General features: G+C 44.7%; 1 protein-coding gene across 1 annotated transcript in view; it reads right to left on the bottom strand.

The window, feature by feature from the left end:
* Positions 1-20,450, bottom strand: part of CNTN5 (contactin 5) — a 569,036-nt gene that overhangs the window by 401,096 nt on the left and 147,490 nt on the right. Inside the window, exon 5 of the mRNA XM_088456711.1 lies at positions 14,505-14,600. Coding sequence (XP_088312837.1) covers positions 14,505-14,600 — 96 coding nt within the window. The remainder of the gene's footprint in view (positions 1-14,504; positions 14,601-20,450) is intronic.

Here is a 20,450-nt window from a genome sequence, read left to right as displayed (position 1 = left end):
AGAGAAATAAAATTCCAACCAATCAGCTCCTATATGTCTCATTACAGGCTGTGTTTAAAAAATGACAGTTAGGAGCTGATTGGTTTGTACTTGATCTCTCCACTTTATCTAGTGATTGCGAAGTGAGTACAATTTAGCAAACTGTGAAAAGCTTAAAACATAATGCTATCTATCTATCTATCTATCTATCTATCTATCTATCTATCTATCTATCTATCTATCTATCTCTAGCTCATATCTATCTATCTATCTATATATCTATATATCTATCTGTTACATATCTATCTATCTATCTATCTATCTATTTATCTATCTATCTATCTATCTATCTATCTCATATCTATCTATCTATTTATCTATCTCATATCTATCTATCTATCTATCTATCTCATATCTATCTATCTATCTATCTATCTATCTATCTATCAATCTATCTATCTATCTACTATCTCATATCTATCTATCTATCTATCTCATATCTATCTATCTATCTACCTACCTATCTATCTCATATCTATCTGTCTGTCTATCTATCTATCTATCTATCTCATATCTATCTATCTATCTCATATCTATCTATCTATCTATCTATCTATCTATCTATCTATCTATCTATCTATCTATCTATCTATCTCTAGCTCATATCTATCTATCTATCTATCTATCTATCTCTCTATCTGTTACATATCTATCTATCTATCTATCTCATATCTATCTATATATCTCATATCTATCTATCTATCTATCTATCTATCTATCTATCTATCTATCTATCTATCTCATATCTATCTATCTATATATCTATCTATCTCATATCTATCTATCTATCTATCTATCTATCTATCTCATATCTATCTATCTATCTATCTATCTATCTCATATCTATCTATCTATCTCATATCTATCTATCTATCTATCTATCTATCTATCTATCTATCTATCTATCTATCAATCTATCTACTATCTCATATCTATCAATCTATCTATCTATCTATCTCATATCTATCTATCTATCTATCTATCTATCTATCTATCTATCTATCTTTCTATCTCATATCTATCTATCTCATATCTATCTATCTATCTATCTATCTATCTCATATCTATCTATCTATCTATCTATCTATCTATCTATCTATCTATCTATCTATCTATCTATCTCATTTCTATCTATCTATCTCATATCTATCTATCTATCTATCTCATATCCTTGCAATATTCCACCAATATTTGCATTTTCCTTTCATACATTTATATTTAGCTATACAAAATTTAAAATTCCAAGAATTTAGGTAAAAAAGACATTTATATGTTTTCTTTGTGTCAATATGACGCACCACAGTTATTAAATGAAAACTGAACAATGTTGAGTTGTTTACAAGGAATATACTGTATTACAAGTAATCTCCAAGAGATTTGTTTGCTAATGTTGCACTTGCCTGAGGCGGGTGAAAAAAAATCCTCACTAAGCAGCGCTGTTTTCACGATGGAGGCTGTGAGACACATAGGATCCATGAGAAGGTTATCACAGATCCTATGTGTATTCACACAAATATGGATCATTTCTCGTGCAAATAAAACCCAAACTAATTGAAATGTCCGAATGCAAAAGTCCCATTTTATTTGCCCCAACAAATATTGGGGCTAATTGAATTCACCCCTAAAACTAATTACTTATTGGTCGCTATGTCTTAACGAAATTAGACCTAATGTCAAGTTCAGCAAATGAGGTTTAATGTGCTTCTTAGATGGTAATGCGCACTTTGATGACTTACAATATCGGTGTGGTTCATTCGGAGGCAGGATAAACATCAACAGATTGATATGTGCTCCAGAAGGCACTGAGGGTCTCATTCAGACCTGCTTGCGAGCGCTGCACGCTCGCAAGCGGGTTGATGTTGCCCAAGTGCTCATGCGCACAACGGAGGGAGCTCCGTCGTGCGCATACGCGAGACCCGGCAAGCGACGGGGAAGCCGTCGCTAGGGGTCTCGCACCAAAGGGGGCATGCTGTCTATGGTGATTGACAGCACGCCCCCTTTGGTGGGCGTGCTGGGGGCGTGGCTGCCCAGACGGAGGCGTTCCCATGGGAACGCCTTCCATCTGGGTCCGGCCCCACTGACATCACTAGTGATGTCTGATAGAGCCAAAATCACTCCAGGGCTTGCGGCAATGAGACCCTACCACAAGGGTCTCGTCGCAAGCCCGATGGTCGCGATGGTCATGACCATCGCGACCATCATCATGGACGCTCACATAAGTTGTGGGTGGTAACCCACAGCTATGCGAGCATCCAAGAGGCCGCTCCAATTTTTGGTAGGCCGGCCCTGATTCAGAGCGAGCGCTCTGGTCAGAGCGTCCTGCTCTGAATCAGGCCCTGAGTACATTAATGTGGTCATTTACAATATGTATGTATAAAAAAAATCATAAAGAATCATTCTTGTGTGACCCGATGTACTTTCTTGCATCCTGAACTAGAACCAAATAAATCCACTGTAACTTTCTTTTTATCTTATTTTGATATTAATATTATTCACACTACAGTGTTCAGCTGACTTTGTAGCTTATGTTGTATAACCGCTTAGCTCCTATTTCTATTCCAGTTAACGCCTGTTTGATAGCCTTCTCTTAGAATAAATCAGAACAATATAAATGTACTCTAATGGAAAATACATACATATTAGTGTGAAAGATGCAATGTGAAGCCGTAGGTGTTCTCAATGGAGATATCAGTGCATTATTAATATTATCTGTTGCTTTCAGCGCTGGTTTATTCTCAGCCTGGCAAGCCACTGATAAAATACTTATAGCTGTGTACTCTGTCTAGCCATGCGTTTTTTGGGAGTGCATAACTTTCTATTTACAATGTCATGCTCTATATAACAAGGAAATACATGTGATACCGAAAAAGTTACTCTGTTATGTTCTCTCTATTATATATCATTTTTTTAGAACTAAAAAAGATGTACAGTAGGAGAAACAGAGCAAGGTGACATATTGTTTAATAAATTGCCTTGTGAAGCCATCAGCTGAGATATAATAATACCTTCTCTTGGCAATAAATCTGGTGAGGGTTGGGTATGACTTCCCGGCAGTCGGAATGCTGCTGGTCAGAATACAGACAGCGGCATCCCATCAGTGAAAATCCCGACAGTGTTAGGTAAGTATAGTACCACTAACCCATACCCCTATCCTAACCCTCCCTCCCCAGTGCCTAACCCTAACCTCCCCCCTAGTGCCTAAATCTAACCTCCCCCTCCCTGCAGCCTAAACCTAACCCTCCCACCTTAGAGCCTAACCCTAACCTCCCCCCTAGTGCCTAAACCTAACCTCCCCCTCCCTGCAGCCTAAACCTAACCCTCCCCCCATAGTGCCTAACCCTAACCTCCGCCGTAGTGCCTAAACTTAACCTCCCCCTCCCCGCAGCCTAAACCTAACCCTCCTCCCATAATGCCTATCCCTAACCTCCCCCCCTAGTGCCTAAACCTAACCTGCCCCTCCCCGCTGCCTAAACCTAACCATCCCCCCTTAGTGCCTAACCCTAACCTCCCCCCCAGTGCCTAAACCTAACCTCCCCGTCCCCGCAGCCTAAACCTAACCCTCCCCCCTTAGTGCCTAACCCTAACCTCCCCCCCAGTGCCTAAACTTAACCTCCCCCTCCCCGCAGCCTAAACCTAACCCTCCCCCCTTATTGCCTATCCCTACCCTCCTCCCCTAGTGCCTAAACCTAACCTCCCCCTCCCTGCAGCCTAAACCTAACCCTCCCCCCTTGATGCCTAACCCTAACCCTTGCTCTGCCTAACCCCTAACCTTAACCCTAACCCTCCCCTAATCCCCGATACTTACCTTCGGCCCCAGGAGGGAGGGTTAGGGTTAGGCCCCAGGCGGGAGGGTTAGGGTTAGGCACCAGGAGAGAGGGTTAGGGTTAGGCACTTACCGGAGAGTTAGGGTTAGGCACCAGGAGAGAGGGTTAGGGTTAGGCACTTACCGGAGAGTTAGGGTTAGGCACCAGGAGAGAGGGTTAGGCACTTACCAGGGAGTTAGGGTTAGACACCAGGAGGGAGGGTTAGGGTTAGGCACTTACCGGAGAGTTAGGGTTAGGCACCAGGAGAGAGGGTTAGGCACTTACCAGGGAGTTAGGGTTAGACACCAGGAGGGAGGGTTAGGGTTAGGCACTTACTGGAGGGTTAGGCACTAGAAGTGATGGTTAGAGTCAGGCGCCTACCACGACAGTTAAGGTTAGGCACCTGGAGGGAGGGTTAGGATTAGACACCAAGCGGATGGTTAGGGTGAAGATTAGGGTTAAGAAAAAAAACGTATGGACCATTTTTGTCGACCATTTGTACATGTCGACCTTCTTACATCTTGACCTTTAGTGTGTCGACCTTTTGTCCCTGTCAACCTATTGACTGTCTAACATCTGGTGTCTATCTAGACATTATCAACCTTTTTACTTTTAAATGACCCTTAGAAAAGCTGATGCTGATTTGACTAACCCCTACCATAGCCTCCTGCAGCTGGTACTCACCAGTTACCTAATATAAGGCCTTCTGCTGTAAGGTTGTGATAGAAGGATGCCACTCAGCTCAGCTCTTTACCGACGAAGGCCGTTTGCAAGCAACAGCCAAGCTTGTGTACAAACATAACAAAACGACACATCTGCACCGAAGGTAAAATATTACTAAAAGTTCTTATTAAATGCATAAACAATCCCATTTTCATTACCAATCTTCTATATTGTACGATCGTTCATTTTCCTTTATGCTAATGTGTCAGCATTTTATTGTCTAATCACTCGCATTTGCCTTCCAAACTTGTTCAGCTTTAAAATCCCTGGTAGTGTGCACCGAGCCTGATGTAAAATAGGAGCCAAGACCATGATCAAACCGGTATTCACTGAGAGGGCAATCAACGATTGACACATGCAGGAGCTTAGCAGCTGCTGTGTGTTCTACAACTGGACGTGATGCTGAGCAGTTGACTTATATGGAACATGACAGCGGCTATAGAGCTCACATATGGAGACGGATCAATAGGAAGCCTGAACTAAAAGCCACAGGCAAGCAGGACTCTTAAAAAAAAACAGCTGACCAGAGCAGTTAAAGGTAAGCACATACAGGAAAATAACATACATTAGCTGACAGTCATTTTGCAAAAGTGAAGATAAACATTTTAATATGATATGTGAAATTCTGTAATAATTCTTAATGGATTTGATGACTTGAGTCACTTAACAATCTTGAGATTTCCTGTTAATACTCTGCAATTTTAAAAAAAAATATTTTTGGCCAACAACATTTTGTAACATACTGTGGTACATAAAGAGGATAATGTTTATTATGAGTTAATGGCTTTAGCATCTAACTTTAGTAACTAACTTTGCTTTCATTGAAAGCGCTCACTTGTATATAGCAATATCTTTTGAGTTACAAATAGCAGAGAAGTACTGAAATGGACCGAGACAGTGGACCTGCTCCTATATGATTATCTGACACATCTGATGGTTTTTACACTGCATTAAGTGACACCATATACAGTTGTGTGGAAATGAGTTGGAATAAAGTAAATGTATGTTTTGCGGTTTAAAATGTAGGGCGCTAATAGCAAAATATGCATCAAAGACTTATTTTGCTGACTATGCCAGTGACAGTAAATCTAGTGTTTCGAGGCTGTTTAAAACTCTGGGCCATAATGAGGGGTGTGCGACCGGTAACACTGCTCATGAACTCGTGCAAAAATGAAGCCCTTAAAGCCTTACCCAAACAGTGGAGAAGGGCTACCGCAGCTAGGTACACACCTAAAGATAGTGATATCCAAAAAGTCCATCTTATCTGATAGAGACTGTACACTTGAACATGTTATCTACCTATTGACCTGCCCCTGTGGGTTAGAATATGTCAGGATGACCATCAGGATGTTCCGCAGTATTAAAAAGGTTGTGTCTTTCTTATTCTCTCTCTCTCTCTCTCTCTCTCTCTCTCTCTCTCTCTCTCTCTCTCCCCCCTCTCTCTCTCTCTCACTATCTTTCTCCTGCCTCTCTCTCCCCCCTCTCTCTCTTTCTCCCGCCTCTCTCTCCTCCCTCTCTCTGTCCTCCCTCTCTCTATCCCCCCTCTCTCTCACTCTCTCCCTCCCCCTCTCTCCCTCACTCTCTCACCCCCTCTCTCCCACTCTTTCCCCCCTCTCTCTCCCCCCTCTCTCTCTCCCCCCTCTCTCTCTTGCCTCTCTCTCTCACCCTCTCTCTCTCTCACCCTCTCTCTCCTTCCCTCCCCCCTCTCTCTCTCCCCTCTCTCTCACTCTCGCTCTCTCTCCCTCCTCTCTCCATCACTCCCCCCCTCTCTCCACCTCTCTCTCTCGCTCTCTCTCCCCTCTCTCCATCTCTCTCCCCCTCTCTCTCTTTCTCCCCTCTCTCCATCTCTCTCCCCCTCTCTCTCTCCCCCTCTCTCTTTTACTCTCTCACTATATATATTATTTTTCTCTTTCTTGCATATTTCCCTCATTGTTACATGTCCCTGTATTAGCGCCTACCAGTGAGAACACAGCACATCAGCACTACATTCCTATCTCCCTCACTCTGTATATGAGCCCGCATATTGTTTAAACTATTAAAGCATCTGCTATGTTCTCCTAAATCCACAAATTCCAATTCCGAGGCGATAAAACAACAAATGCTGTATGCTGTTTTACCCAAATTGAGTCTAATTTCAAGCAAACCTAATTTGTTTAATCTAAATTCTCATAAATATTCCATTAGCTTCATTGTTGTGAAGAGATTTCTTTTTTTTATAACCGTTTCTCTATGTTACAGGATTATTTTTTTCTAGTCAGTACATTGTGAATTGTAAAAAGGACACTTATGCCTTCCTGTCTGCAGTGTCTTTGTTGTGAATACAAAGTAACAATTCCTTTTCCATAAGACTTGCTGAACTTGCAGCTCACATTTTTTTTTTACTATTTAATTCATTTTTAAAGTAAAACTCACGCCTACAATAATCATTGAAAATATAACTAGGATAAGATAAAATATTAAATTATATATTCTTTGGTTTAGTGTTACCCCAATGCAGCAGTTCCCTGGAATGCTCTAACAGTCCGATGTTGTGTTTCTCACTCTTAAGTTGGGTACCCAACCCAGTGGCCGACTGGCTGTCGCACCGACTGAGAGGCTGATTTGGAAAGCTATACACCAGAGGTTCCCAAACGTGGTCCTCAATGCTCCCCAACAGTTCATATTTTAGAGAGATCCATGCTTGATCACAGGTGACTAAGGGGTCTATTTACTAAGCAGTGTTAGGAGACAGAGTGAAAAGTGATAAGAAAGTGATAAGGTGCCAGCCCATCAGCTCCCAGCTGTCTTCATTCAGAGGCGGTTGCAAGAAGCAAGCGCTCGCTCTGAATGAGGGCGGCCGCTTGTTTTTTAAGTGCAGCCTCCTGGTTGCTAGCTAAGCTGTGGGTAACTAGGTTGATGGCCGACCAGGTTGATGGCCACGATGGTCAAGACCATCGCGGCCATCGGGGCTTGCGACGAGACCCTAAGGTTGGGTCTCGGCAACCGCAAGCCCCAGGGAGCTTCTTGCTCTGATCGAGCAGGAAGCTCCCCACTGACATCACTGCTGATGTCAGTGCAGCCGCCCACAAAACGGCAGGCGTTCCTTAAGGAATGCCTCCGTTTGTGAAACCCCCCCGCCACGCCTACAAAACGGGTCGATCAACATCGACAGCCGCCCCTTTTGTAGTGAGCTCTGGAGCGAGAGAATTTCTCTCTTGCTCCAGGGCTTGCGCACGCACAGTGCGGCCCGCTGCGTGTGCGCAGGGCCTAATCATCGACCCAGCTGTGAGCACTCAGCGCTTGCGACTGGGTCTGAATGAGGTCCAATATGTCTGGCAAGACATCACATCACTGGGCGGACCCGTACAGTTGTGATGTCAGTGTTACCGGTCCCTGCAGCCAATGTATGGGCCCTGAGTGAGTCACCTGTACACACATGCAGATGTACTGATATACCTGCATGATAAATCGACATAGGCTGTTCTGCAGGGCCGACCTGATATGCCTGTAAACAGCATAACAGACATATCAGGTGTACACACCGACTGATATACTCGCGATATATCGTTCGTCGACTGAACGAACTATATAACAACAAGTGTGCAGTGCCGTTACTCACTTTTGTGACACCAGGTGCAGAGTCCAGAAAGGTGCAGGTACCACCTTTTAAGTCACTCCAGGGGTCCAGGAGATGTGGACTGCACCCGGGGACTAGTTTATGTGCAGTGCCGGCTCCCTCGCTGTGTCAGGAGCTGAGTTCTGCACGTAATGCTATAGTGCAGCACCCGGCTTCTGTCACTGAGGAGGAGTCAGCACTTTGGTGTCACCCCTCGGCGGGTGAAACCCGGGTGTGGCCCGCACCCCCCTTGTGACGCCACTGCAAGTGTCTACCCAGCATTACTGTACAAGGGCAGAAGTGTTTTCGATGCCCATCCCTTGTACATTTTCTACTCACATGAATGTTATGCACGGGAGATGGAGCTCAGGTGAAAGGAGAACAGGGTGAAGAACTTGAGCTGCTGGGAGGACCTGCCGTACTGACAGCTGATGTACCTGCTACACGTATGAGCTCTGGAGCTCATTCAGATCTACTCACTAGATGCGTTCGCTCACACCCTGTGTATGCAAATCCAGAGCACACCCAGCAAGGCAGGCGATCGCATGGGAAGGCGTTAGCACGCCCACTATGTTTTGGACCGCAATCACTTTGGGTATGCAGATGCCCACCAGCCACTCTTAAGACGCCCACTTGCGCACGTCATCTCCTGGAAGTGCATGAAAAATTGGTACATCAAGCACCATCGGATGCGATCGCAGCGCTTGAGGTTGACTATACCCTGCCGCAAGCACTGCGATCACTTCAGAATGAAATCCCTCCAAGTGATGTGTACTGTGACGCTGTATTTAATTATGCACGCCTCTGAAACGCATTGAAGCACTCAGGCATGCCTGCGTTCACACCTCCACTCCCCCATTTCAAGTGGCCAGCCCCTGTCACCACCGGCACCCACAAATGGCCTCTCCTGTCACTCACTCTGATGGGCTGTCTATGCGCAGTGAGCGAACGCATCCCGATCTCTCGCACTCGTTCGCGCACGCGCATTGCGATGCATACACATGCAGATTGCAAATATCGGCCAGCTACAAGCGATTGCATCCTAGTGAGCGGGTCTGAATCAGCTCCTCTGTCTCTTGTCTATCTGAAGGAGATGCCTGAATCTCACAGATTTAGCTCTGCCAAATGACATTTCTGTACAAGTGTAGCGTGGGTAGAGGAAGTCAAAGTAATGGCACTGTATGTGGCAGGTGCCCAATCTTAATACCACTTACATAAAAATAATCTATCTGTATTTTAATTAAGTCATTCTACTCGTCACCTAAACTACTTGATCTGACAACTTGATAAATCAATGTGCTCACAATTTGCAGGTTTCTTCATAGAAAACGAGATTAGCTATAATTTTCAGGGCACTCATTTTAGATGGAACAGTGCTAATAAAAATCCCGATGTAGTATCCACAAACACTAGATGTGCCATATTTGAAGTTGAACGGCCACATGTTTGTGCCACTGCTGTTGCTTTGCTAGTCAGCAAGCTAGCTCGGTGTGGCCTTTAGCCAATAGTGGTGAAAACAATATTGTGAGCTGGTCAAAATTTAATGTAAATGGCTGGAAATTATGTTATTGAGGTTAATAATACTGTAGGAACAGAAACATGCCCAAAAACATGATTTTAGCTGTTTTCATATTAAAAAAATGTTTATATGCAGATCCAAAATGAAAACACTTGAGGGTGGTTTTACCAAAGCAAAAACCAAAACATGACGATGAATTAGAACCAAAACCAAAACATGGGGATCCGCGCACGTCTCTAGTTATTATATCATTCAAACACACTAATACCACTTTTCCACCTAAATTCCGGGTCTGACCCGGAGTTGGAACAAAGTTCCTATCCGAATCAGACCTGGAATTTTGCCGGCGCCGACTCGGGATATTCCCGAGTCAGCGCCGCTCACACCGCAGTCGGGTCTGCATAGACCCGGCTTTTGCGGAGTGAAAGTGGTCGCTTGGAGATGACGTCATCTCCAAGCGCCACTGAAGCCGGACCAATCGGCCGGCTAGCAGCACACTCCAGGTCATCGTGACCCGGAGTGCGATGTTCTCACAGCAGGGTTTCACGGGCTACGCCCGTGTTAAACCCTGCTAGCTACCTGGGTTGGATTGCCGGGTCACTCGACCCGGCGATCCAACTCTCTCCCCTTTTACACCAGTGAGCTGCCCGGGTTAACCCTTCAAAAACCCGGGTTTTAGCTCCGGTGTAAAAGGGGTATAAAGTGAAAACAGCCCAATGGCTCCTCACTTTTGTGAATAATCTAAGACATAAATAAATTGAAACTGAGCAATATTGAAATGTTTTTTAACAATTTATATTAGTGAGTGGGGGATCCTACAGTGGTAAAGCTCAACTTTGAGGTTTTTGCTCTGTCCGTTGCATGCGTTTTTAGGTGGACTGTGTACACCAGTAAAACTATACACATCTGGTTCCACAGACTGGGAAGTGGGAACGCACTACTGCAGATAAAGTTTATAAGTGAGCTCCACTGACTGAGTAATATCTGAGTAAAATCATGTTTTATTCTATACCAGGCTTCTCCTCCCAATGCAAAAGAGTCAGATTACAAAAGAATAATGACACTTATCAATTCTTCCAATATGAGAACCGGATCATCAACCTTCTCTTTTACAATATCCTAAGCTTGGTTTATATTCAAATGCGATATTGTTCTACTCGTCTGCAATCCCTTTATCTCAATTAACTCTTCAACCTTTCCGTTTTTCACATCTTGCAATGAATATTTGTCCTGAATACATTACAGTTCGGTGCAGCTTAATATATGAAGCCTGGCTCTCCTGTTTGTACACAGTATTTTCTATGTCGCCTGCAGTGTATATATATATATATATATTATATATACAATGTTATTTTAGCTACATTTTGCCAAAAAAATTTAAACGGGGTTTACACATGATGTTATTACGTAACATATATTAGTAGTGTTTTGTATTTATATATGAAATGTCAGTATTAAATAAATATATTACATTCAATATCATTTAGCTTTAATTCTGTGCAGCGCAGCTGCTTTGTGGTAAATGTTTCTGATGAGGATGCTGTTTAGAAATTTGGGAGGGGATGGAATAAAAGAAAGGACAGTATGGTGTGCCTCATGAGCCTATACAAATTCATTCGCAGCTGCAGAGGCCCTGCAGTCTTATTCTAGGTGAGACGCTCATTCTGAGACGGCATAGGCTTACTCAGAGGCTTGGGACCTTATTCAGAGGCGGCCGTACGGTCTACGACTGCACGGCCGCCTCGATGTTTTGCCAGTGCGCATGCGTGAGACCCGCTACGACCGACAGCACTGGTCGTAGCGGGTCTCTTTCCAAAGGGGGCGAGCTGTCGATGTTGATTGACAGCTCGCCCCGTTTGGAAGGCGGGCCGGGGGGTGGCTGCCCAAACGGAGGCATTCCCATGGGAACGCCTGCCGTTTTGGGGGAGGCCCCACTGACATCACTAGTGATGTCAGTGGAGAGCTTCCAGCTCTGACAGAGCCAGAAGCTCTCCGGGGCTTACGACAAGTGAGACCCTACCCTGGGGTCTCGTCGTAAGCCCCGATGGTCGCGATGGTCTCTGACCATCGCGACCATCACCCGAGCGGTCGTTAGAGCTGTGGGTGTTAACCCACAGCCTAACGGCTGCAACTGAGGCGGGCGGTCAGCATGCAAGTGGACGCCCAGTTTCTGAGCGACCGCTTGCATCCTCCGACCGCCTCTGAATGAGGCCCTTGATGTGTGGCCGATGTGTGTCTCCGATGTTCCCTCTTTTGTGCGCAAACGGCAGATGTCAGATGCTGGAGGTGGGCGTCTCAGTGCACAAGATGGCAGCTGAGTCATTAGCATATTTTTGCTGCATAGGAGATCAGTCGCAATGAGATTTGCATCCGTCTCTGAATCAGGACATTGCTAGTTTAAATGAAAATAGAGAGCAATGTCACACCAAAGCCCCAGGTAAAACACAATGTATGAGCAGTGCATTATATTTGTCACTACCTGTCATGGGTGATGTGTGTCCTGAAATGGCAAAATGTTGTTATGTACAGTAAGTATATACTGTATACAGTATATAGCAGTTTTTCACCTAGGACCCGAAGGAAGACAGAATGGATTTTATATGCCTGGAGTAATTTAAACTACTGGTATGTATTAGAATACTTTTAGGAGCAAGGGTTAAATATTAAAGGAGTGCCCCCTTTTTATTCTCTGATTTGTGTACTCCTATTACAGTTAAGGGGTGGAGTTTTGGGCCTGAGTTGCTAGTTAATAATAGTGATTTCCTGACTGGGAGGTCTCTTTGAAAGTTCTCATCCCCCCACCCACCTAGGGTTATTTTTGGCTTTATTGTTTTGCGGGAAAGAATTGTAGAAGTGAATATCTTGTTTTAGGTCTTGAATGCTCTCCCCAGCAATACAAGTTTAGGATGATACTAGCCTGCTGGGGCCAGCAACACCACCAGTCCCCAGTGGGCCTTTTAGTGTTATTGGCAGAAGAGTTTGTATACCTTGAGTTGTTGGCGATGGGCTGGCAATTGGGCCCAATCCAAGCCTTGATTTGTTGGAAATGAGCTCGCAGTTGGCTCCCATATAGGCACTGAGTTGTTGGCGATGGGCTGGCAGTTGGCTCCCATCTAGGCACTGAGTTGTTGGCATTAGGCTGGCCATTGGCCCCTTCTAAGCCTTGAGTTGTTGGCAATGGGCTGGAAGTTGGTCTACAGCTAAACTTTGAGTTGTTGGCAATGGGCTGGCAGTTGGCCCCTATATAATCCTTTATTGCTGGTGATGGGCTGGTAATTGGCCCCCATCTACACCTTTTATCAATTTATTTGGGCAAGATGGCGATACTATAGGGCCGTTCCTTCTTCGCCACCATACATTTTCCCTTCTTTCAATAAATAAATAAAGCTGACCCTTTTCCCAGCAATATGTCTCCCTGTTTTTTCTTTTACTCCCCTGGTGTAGAAATGTAGGCTGACATCAGCCGATAGAAAGTTTAAGATAAATGCTAGATTTCAAACTAGGCTTTTGGATGTTATGACACCCCAAACAACACACACCTGCCATGTAAAACTTAATGATCACACACTAACGGTAAAATCATTGCAACAAGTAAAGAAGTATGAGCTTGTTTTAAAATCAAAAGAAATATTTACAAAATAAAAAAAATATGAACGCTAATGGAGCGTACACACGGTCAGATTTGTCAGACTTGTCAGATTTGTCAGATGAACGACTGAACGATTAAACGATTTGAACGATTTGGACGATTTGACCAAAGTTTTGAACGATTTGAACGATTTGAACGATTGAACGATTTTTAACTGCATTAAAATGAATGGAATCGTCCAAGTCTGACTGCAAACCCATCAGATGTCAGATATCGTTATCTGACAAACGGGAACGCGCATCGTTGATCGTCCATCGTTCAGGCATGTCAGATATGAACGATTTTTCATCAGATATGAACGACTGAACGATTTTTAAATCGTTATCGTCCATATCTGAAGAAAAAATCTGATCGTGTGTATGCACCATAACTTTTTTTTACAACATTGATTAAAAAATAAAGGGCCTGATTCAGAGCCGTTCGCTATTTGTGGTTGTTCGTTCAAAAACAAGGGGTGGCTATTCAAATGATCCGTTTGCAAATTGCAGTCTGTTCCCACCTCTAAGTCTGAACGAGCGAGCAAAACATACGCTCGTTTATTTGATAAAAACGCCCCCTGGCCGCACACACCATACGTCATGTCCGCTATTTATTAGATTAATCGAGTACATCGAACAGCGTATGAACTGCTCGCTATTCTTGTGGTTGGTGTTTTCAACCGCTATTTTGCGAGCAGTTCTGAGTTAAAAAAAACCAAGTGACGTGGTCAATGACGCTGCTGTATTAATTATGCACTCCCTTAAAACGCCCGTTTTGACCTTTAAGCACGCCTGCGTTCGGATCTCCACTCCCCGTTTTCAAGCACCTTCCCCTGTTACCACCCACATACGCCTCATTCTGTCACTCAAAATAGCAGGCCCTCGCTATATTGCGTACCAACGATTTTCGGCCGCACTGACTGGTTCGCGCATGCGTACTAAAAACCGTACGCATGCGCAGATGTGCGAACATCGCTCGGAACGAGCGTACTGCCGCTAGCGAGTGGCTCTGAATGAGGGCCAAAGTCTCTAACCAAGAGATATATTTTCAGCATTCACTTGAAAAAGTATCTGTCATACAATCTAATTGATCTATTAGGGTCACAGTGTGGACACTGACAATCACTATGAGAATCTATAGACTCTGAAATGATAGTTATTACAAAAAATAACTGATAATAGAATACAGTGCTGTTACCTGGTGAGTGCTGTGGGGGAGAGCACATCAGTACCACTCCTTGTCCCTCTCTCACCGACACTGCACTCCGTACACGACCGCTGAAATTTCCAAGATCTGAAAGCAAAACAGTATAGTATTAATATTCATCCCTATATTAAAGGGCCGTATGCACACAAAAAATACATATGTCCATTTATTTTTAAACATCATTGAGCTAAGTGATTAAAAATTCAAAATAAGTTAGAAAATACATTTCTGCCATTTGTTATCCAACAATATTTGTTACATTCAATTACATAATTAATATAATCACGCCTTGCCACCTGCAATAAACCTACAGCGGGTATATTCTTTCATTTTTGTTGTCATAAACTTGCAACTGTGAATGTTCCGAAAAATATCAATATCCAATATAACAGGATTATCAAGGAATTTCCACAAGGTAAAGAGATAGCAATATTATTTTAATAACAGACAAATACAGCGCCTGATTCAGAGCAGGACGCTATTTGCACTCGCTCGTTCAGAAAAAGGGGCCGGATATTTAAATAGAGCGCTCGCTCTTTGCAGTCTGCTGACGCCTCTATGTCTGAACGAGCGAACAAAACATGCGCTCGCTATTTTGTAAAGATGCCCCTTGGCCGCTCGCATAATACGTCATCTCCGCTATTTATTAGATTAATCGAGTACATCGAAAGGCGTCTGAACTGCTCGCTATTCTTGTGGTAGCATTTTCCTACCGCAATCATGCGAGCAGTTCAGGCTAAAAGACAACCAAGTGCCGTGGTCGATGACGCTGCTTCGTTAATTATGCACACCCTTAAAACGCCCGTTTTGACCTTTTGGCACGCCTGCATTCGGATCTCCACTCCCCGTTTTCAAGCACCTTCCCCTGTTACCACCCACAAACGCCTCATCCTGTCAGTCAAATTAGCAGGCATTCGCTATTTTGCGAGCACACGATTTCCGACCGCACTGACTGGTTGGCGCATGCGCATTACAACCCAAACGCATGCGCAGATGTGCGAACATCACTCGGAGCAAACGAGCAGCCGCTTACGAGCGGCTCTGAATCAGGCCCACTGTTATCATGTCAATGTAATAGTACATGGCCATATAGGGTATTCAATGAAAGAGTAACCACATCCACAACTGGGCGGTAACAGTATATGTAGAGTATAACTGAGCTAAATAGTATACAAATAATACACAATGGGGTATATTCACTAAAGTAAGTTTTTTTTTTAAAGTGGAGATGTTGCCCATAGCAACCAATCAGATTCTACGTAACATTTATCTAGCACCTTCTAGAAGATTATAGCTAGAATCTGATTGGTTGCTATGAACAACATCTCCACTTCTAAAAATCTGCACTTTAGTAAACATACCCCATGGTCCTGATTCAGAGTTGTATTCTATGGCGATGTTTTCGCAAATGCCACTGCACATGTCTTTAATCGCAGTGTGACTGACCGGCAGGAGGCGTTTGGGGGTGGCAGCAGGGAGCATGTCTTAACTGTTTTGGGGGCGTGTCACATGCTGCGTCTGCGATCCCATATGCAGGAAACAGGGTTCCGACGTCTCAGTTACGACAGCCGTTTTAGGTGACCATTGATTCACCGGAGGAGTTGATGTTTGCCCGATCTGCGTCCGATGCCACGTATGTGTACGCAGTTGCGGACAGCTGCGATGGCAATGGTGGGTGTCTCAGTACAAGTTCTGGTTGCTGCTGCATTAGCATATTTTTGCACATCCGCAGTTCCACTAAAATCGCAGCTGTGGGAGTATTAGCACACAACTCCGAACCAGTGTGATAGCCTAACGGTCAGCCAGCTATATCGTACCGCTGGATGATTGTTACGTGTGTAGGCACCATAATGCTAGCACACGGCTTCCTGGTTCAGGTCCCCTGCAGACAGGGCAGACAGAAAGGGAGCCAGGGACTTCCTCTGCGGAAAATGTTGTGAATTAGTTGCCCGTTGGCTACAATAGGGTAAAGCCTTCTGGAGATGATGTTATCCTATTAGGGTCAAGCTCCAGAATGTTTTGCATTCTGGAGCATGGTAATTCCGGCAGCACAGCAGCCCCCATTGACACCTATGGGGGCTGCATTTGCAACAAAAACTGGAGGGACTGCAGCAGATATTGGAAATATCTGCTGCAGTCCCTCCATAGTACATCTAGAAGATACTTAATATTTGTGGGTACCCCTGGAAACGTCTGTTTTCAGGGAATAGCCCACATATATTTAATGATAAATAGGCCCCTAGGTGCTGTGTTGGGGGTAACACCTCTTCACTCTGCACCAAGTTATAATTCTAAGTATCATTTTTGGGATATATATAAGGTAGAAGCACCATCAGGAGTCCTTACTACATGGAATCCAGATTCCCAGCTGCTCTTCAGATTGAATGACAGATTACAGATGTGTCCTTATACATTATCCCAGGACTCGTGAGACTCTGCTAGCACCGGACATCGTTATTGCGTCTTTTATTGCCAAAAAACGCATCTAAGCCGCAGAGTGATGCAACTAGGACGCATCAGCAGGCTGTGCTGATTAACTTGATATACGACACTTGTATATCTGTGTGCGACTGAGTCTCTGAATCTGTATAAGAAGTGCTACAATGCAGCTTTTTTCATTCCAAGTTCTGTTGCGGATCACACACATGATCAGGGGCTCACAGACATACAAGTGTTACATAGCAAATTAATCAGCACAGACTCCAGGTGAGTCCTAGACGCATCAAATTGCTACTTAGATGCATTTTTGGCAAAAAAAAAGACGCCCGACCCTAGCAGAGTAGTACGGTATCTGGGGGCTCACTCACGCCAGGCAAATCGCCTTGCTTTGACGTATTGAGGCTAGATGTATGAGGACACATCTGTACCAACGACAGTAGCGCACGCACGGGGGGTTTCTGAGTACCCAGAAGCCCCCTTTACAGACTCGAGAGCAGGCATCATGCTCTTAAGCCTCGCCCCCTCACGGAAAAATGCAGCGATTCGCAGGTCAATCGGGAGGAGGTGGAGCCAATATGATGCGATTCCATTAAAGTCGCATCTTGTGGCTCTGCCCCCTCCCTGGTTGACCCACGATTGTGACAATTTAACACTAGGGGGAGAGGCATAATGACATGGTGCCAGCCTGCCAGATAAGGGTGTGTGTAGAATGTATATATGTATGTGTGTTTAATGTATGTGTAACATATGTAATTGTATATGTTTATATATGTGTGTGCATATCTATGTGTGTATGCAGGGCCAACTCGAGGCATGTTCGACCAGTGCGGTCGAACATGGCCACCACTCCGCAGAGGGCGCACCCCTCCCAAAACCCACAGTTCAGTGGGACAGCACTGTCCCGCTATTCCATCCTTGGGCCGAAGTGTCCCGTGGGTGGCCAAGGAGAGGGATGTGAGAAGCCCAGCTAGTGACGGAGTTCTGGGCTCACCCCCAGCCTGACGTTACACGGGAGGCGTGTTGTGTGAGCACGCCCCCAAATAACATAATTTATGGGGTGTGGCCTATGGTAATTAGGCCATTCCACATTTTTGGACACGCGCGGCGCGACATCTAGCCAGGCGGCACAGGGCGCGGCTACCCCTGGAGTCAGAGAGAGATAGAGAGATAGAGAGAGAGAGATGTAGAGAGAGAGAGAAAGAGGGGGAGAGAAAGAGAGAGTCTGTGTGTGTGTGTGTGTGTGTGTGTGTGTGTGTGTGTGTGTGTGTGTGTGTGTGTGTGTGTGTGTGTGTGTGTGTGGTCTAAACCCCTCTGTAAAAATCTTGCATTTGCCACAGGATGGAGACAAGCCGCAGGTTAAATTTTTATTTATGGTGTTGAAGGACATTTTTTATGGACCCTGCACAAACTTTACTTGTTTACAGTATATATGATAATAATGTTGTTGCTGTGAAATTACACCATGGCTGGTGATGTTATTATTCCTGGCTAATTTACTACACACCATTTCACATATAAATTTTGATTTAGTGAGATACAGTAGCACTTACACCTAAGTGTGAAGCTGGCTGTAAATTATATTTGCACCAAAGTACTCAGCCATCTTTTACTTACAGAAATAAAGAGACTTGTTTTTAACAGACAGTCAAAGAGAAAGAGGTCTCTGCCCATAAGCTTACAATCTATAGGACAAGAAGAATGTGATACATGAGGTACAGTGCCACATATTGCATATAGGTTCAATCCAGTTACAGTACAAAGTGATTAGTGTTTCTACAATACTGTATATAATCGAGAAATGTTGGTAAGGGGGTCAGAGGGTTATATGAGCATAGAAAGGGAACACATTTAGGGGGAGATGTACTAAGCCTTGTAGAGTGATAATGGGGAGACAGATAAAGTACCAGCCACATAGCTCCTAATTGTCATGTTATAGGCTGTGTTTGAAAAATGACAGGAACTGATTAGTTGGTACTTTATCTCTCTCCACTTTATCACTCTCCAAGGCTTAGTACATAGACCCCTTAAGGTTTGCGTGAACTGTGTGTAGGAGTGGTGTTCAGGTTAGAATAGAGGGGTATTAATGAGGTAGAACAGCCTAGGTAGATTAAGTGGGTGGTTCATCAATTTGCTGACTGAAGATGGCAATTTTCCAGGTACAATTGAAGGTTTGAGGGCCGGGGAAAAGCTTGTTGTGCGAGGGAATTAATGCCTGTAATTGTGAATGGGGGCAGGTAAATGCATGTGGATCAGAGATTATATGGCAAGCAGAGGGATCAAGCTGGGAGATATTTTAAGACAAGGGAAGAGATGGATGTTGTTGTAGTGTCGATTACACCCATCAGCCCTAACGTTAAAACCACCTGCATATTACGTAGGTCACCCTTGTGCCACCAAAACAGCCCTGAACCATCGAGGCAGGGACTCCACAAGACCTCTGAAGGTGTTTTGTGGTACCTGGCACCAACAAGGGCCATCTCTTCCATTGGGCTTGTTGCACAGTTGCCCAAGGGCCCGAAGCTTGTAGGGACTCAGCAACCCACCCCCTTGCACCGCCAGTTGGTAAATTTGTGATTTTTTATAAGCCGGCCGCCGGTGCACTGTATTCTGAGCTAACCTCCCCCACCCCATCCCCCCCCGGGACAAGTACTCACCTCAGTCCCAGTTTTACTTCATCCACCGGCTCCAGACCAGTCAGACAGAGTCTCTCTGCATATGTAGGAGGTCTGATGGGAATGCAGGAGGGTTTAATTTTATTGACCATTTACATTTTTTTCTCATGAATGGGTGGGTAGGGGCCCCAGTGCATTGCTTTGCCCACCGCTCACACTGCTCTGAAGACAACCCTGGCACCAAGACGTTAGTAGCAGATCCTATAAGTCCTGTAAGTTCTGATGTGGGGCCTCCATTGCTTGGACTTGGTTTTCAAGCACATCTCACAGATGCTTGATCAGAATGAGATCTGGGGAATTTGAAGGCCAAGTCAATACCTTCAACTCTTTGTCATGTTCCCTTAACCATTCCTGAACAGTTTTTGCAGTGTAGTAGGGCTCATTTATCCTACTGAACAGGACTACTACCATCAGGGAATACTGTTGCTATGAAGGGGTGTACTTGGTTTGCAACACTGTTTAGCTGGGTGGTACGTTTCAAAGTAACATCCACATGAATGGAAGGACCCGAGGTTTCCCAGCAGAACACTGCCCAGAGCACCACACACCCTCCACCGGCTTGCCTACTTCCCATAGTGCATCCTGGTGCCATCTCCTCCCTAGGTAAATCACGCACACGCACCCAGCCATCTGCATAATGCAAAAGAAACCATGATTCATCAGACCAGGCCAACTTCTTCCACTGATCCAAAGCCAAGCTCTAATGCTCACATGCCCATCATGGGCTCTTTTGGTGGGGGACAGGGGTCAACATGGGGACTCTGAGTGGTCTGCGGCTACCATATGCAGCAAGCTGCGGTGCGCTGTGTCTTCCGACACCTTTTTA

Source organism: Taudactylus pleione, unplaced genomic scaffold (assembly GCF_031769625.1).
Source record: "Taudactylus pleione unplaced genomic scaffold, aTauple2 ptg000711l, whole genome shotgun sequence".
Lineage (NCBI taxonomy): Eukaryota > Metazoa > Chordata > Amphibia > Anura > Myobatrachidae > Taudactylus > Taudactylus pleione.
This window is presented reverse-complemented; position numbering and strand designations above follow the sequence as displayed.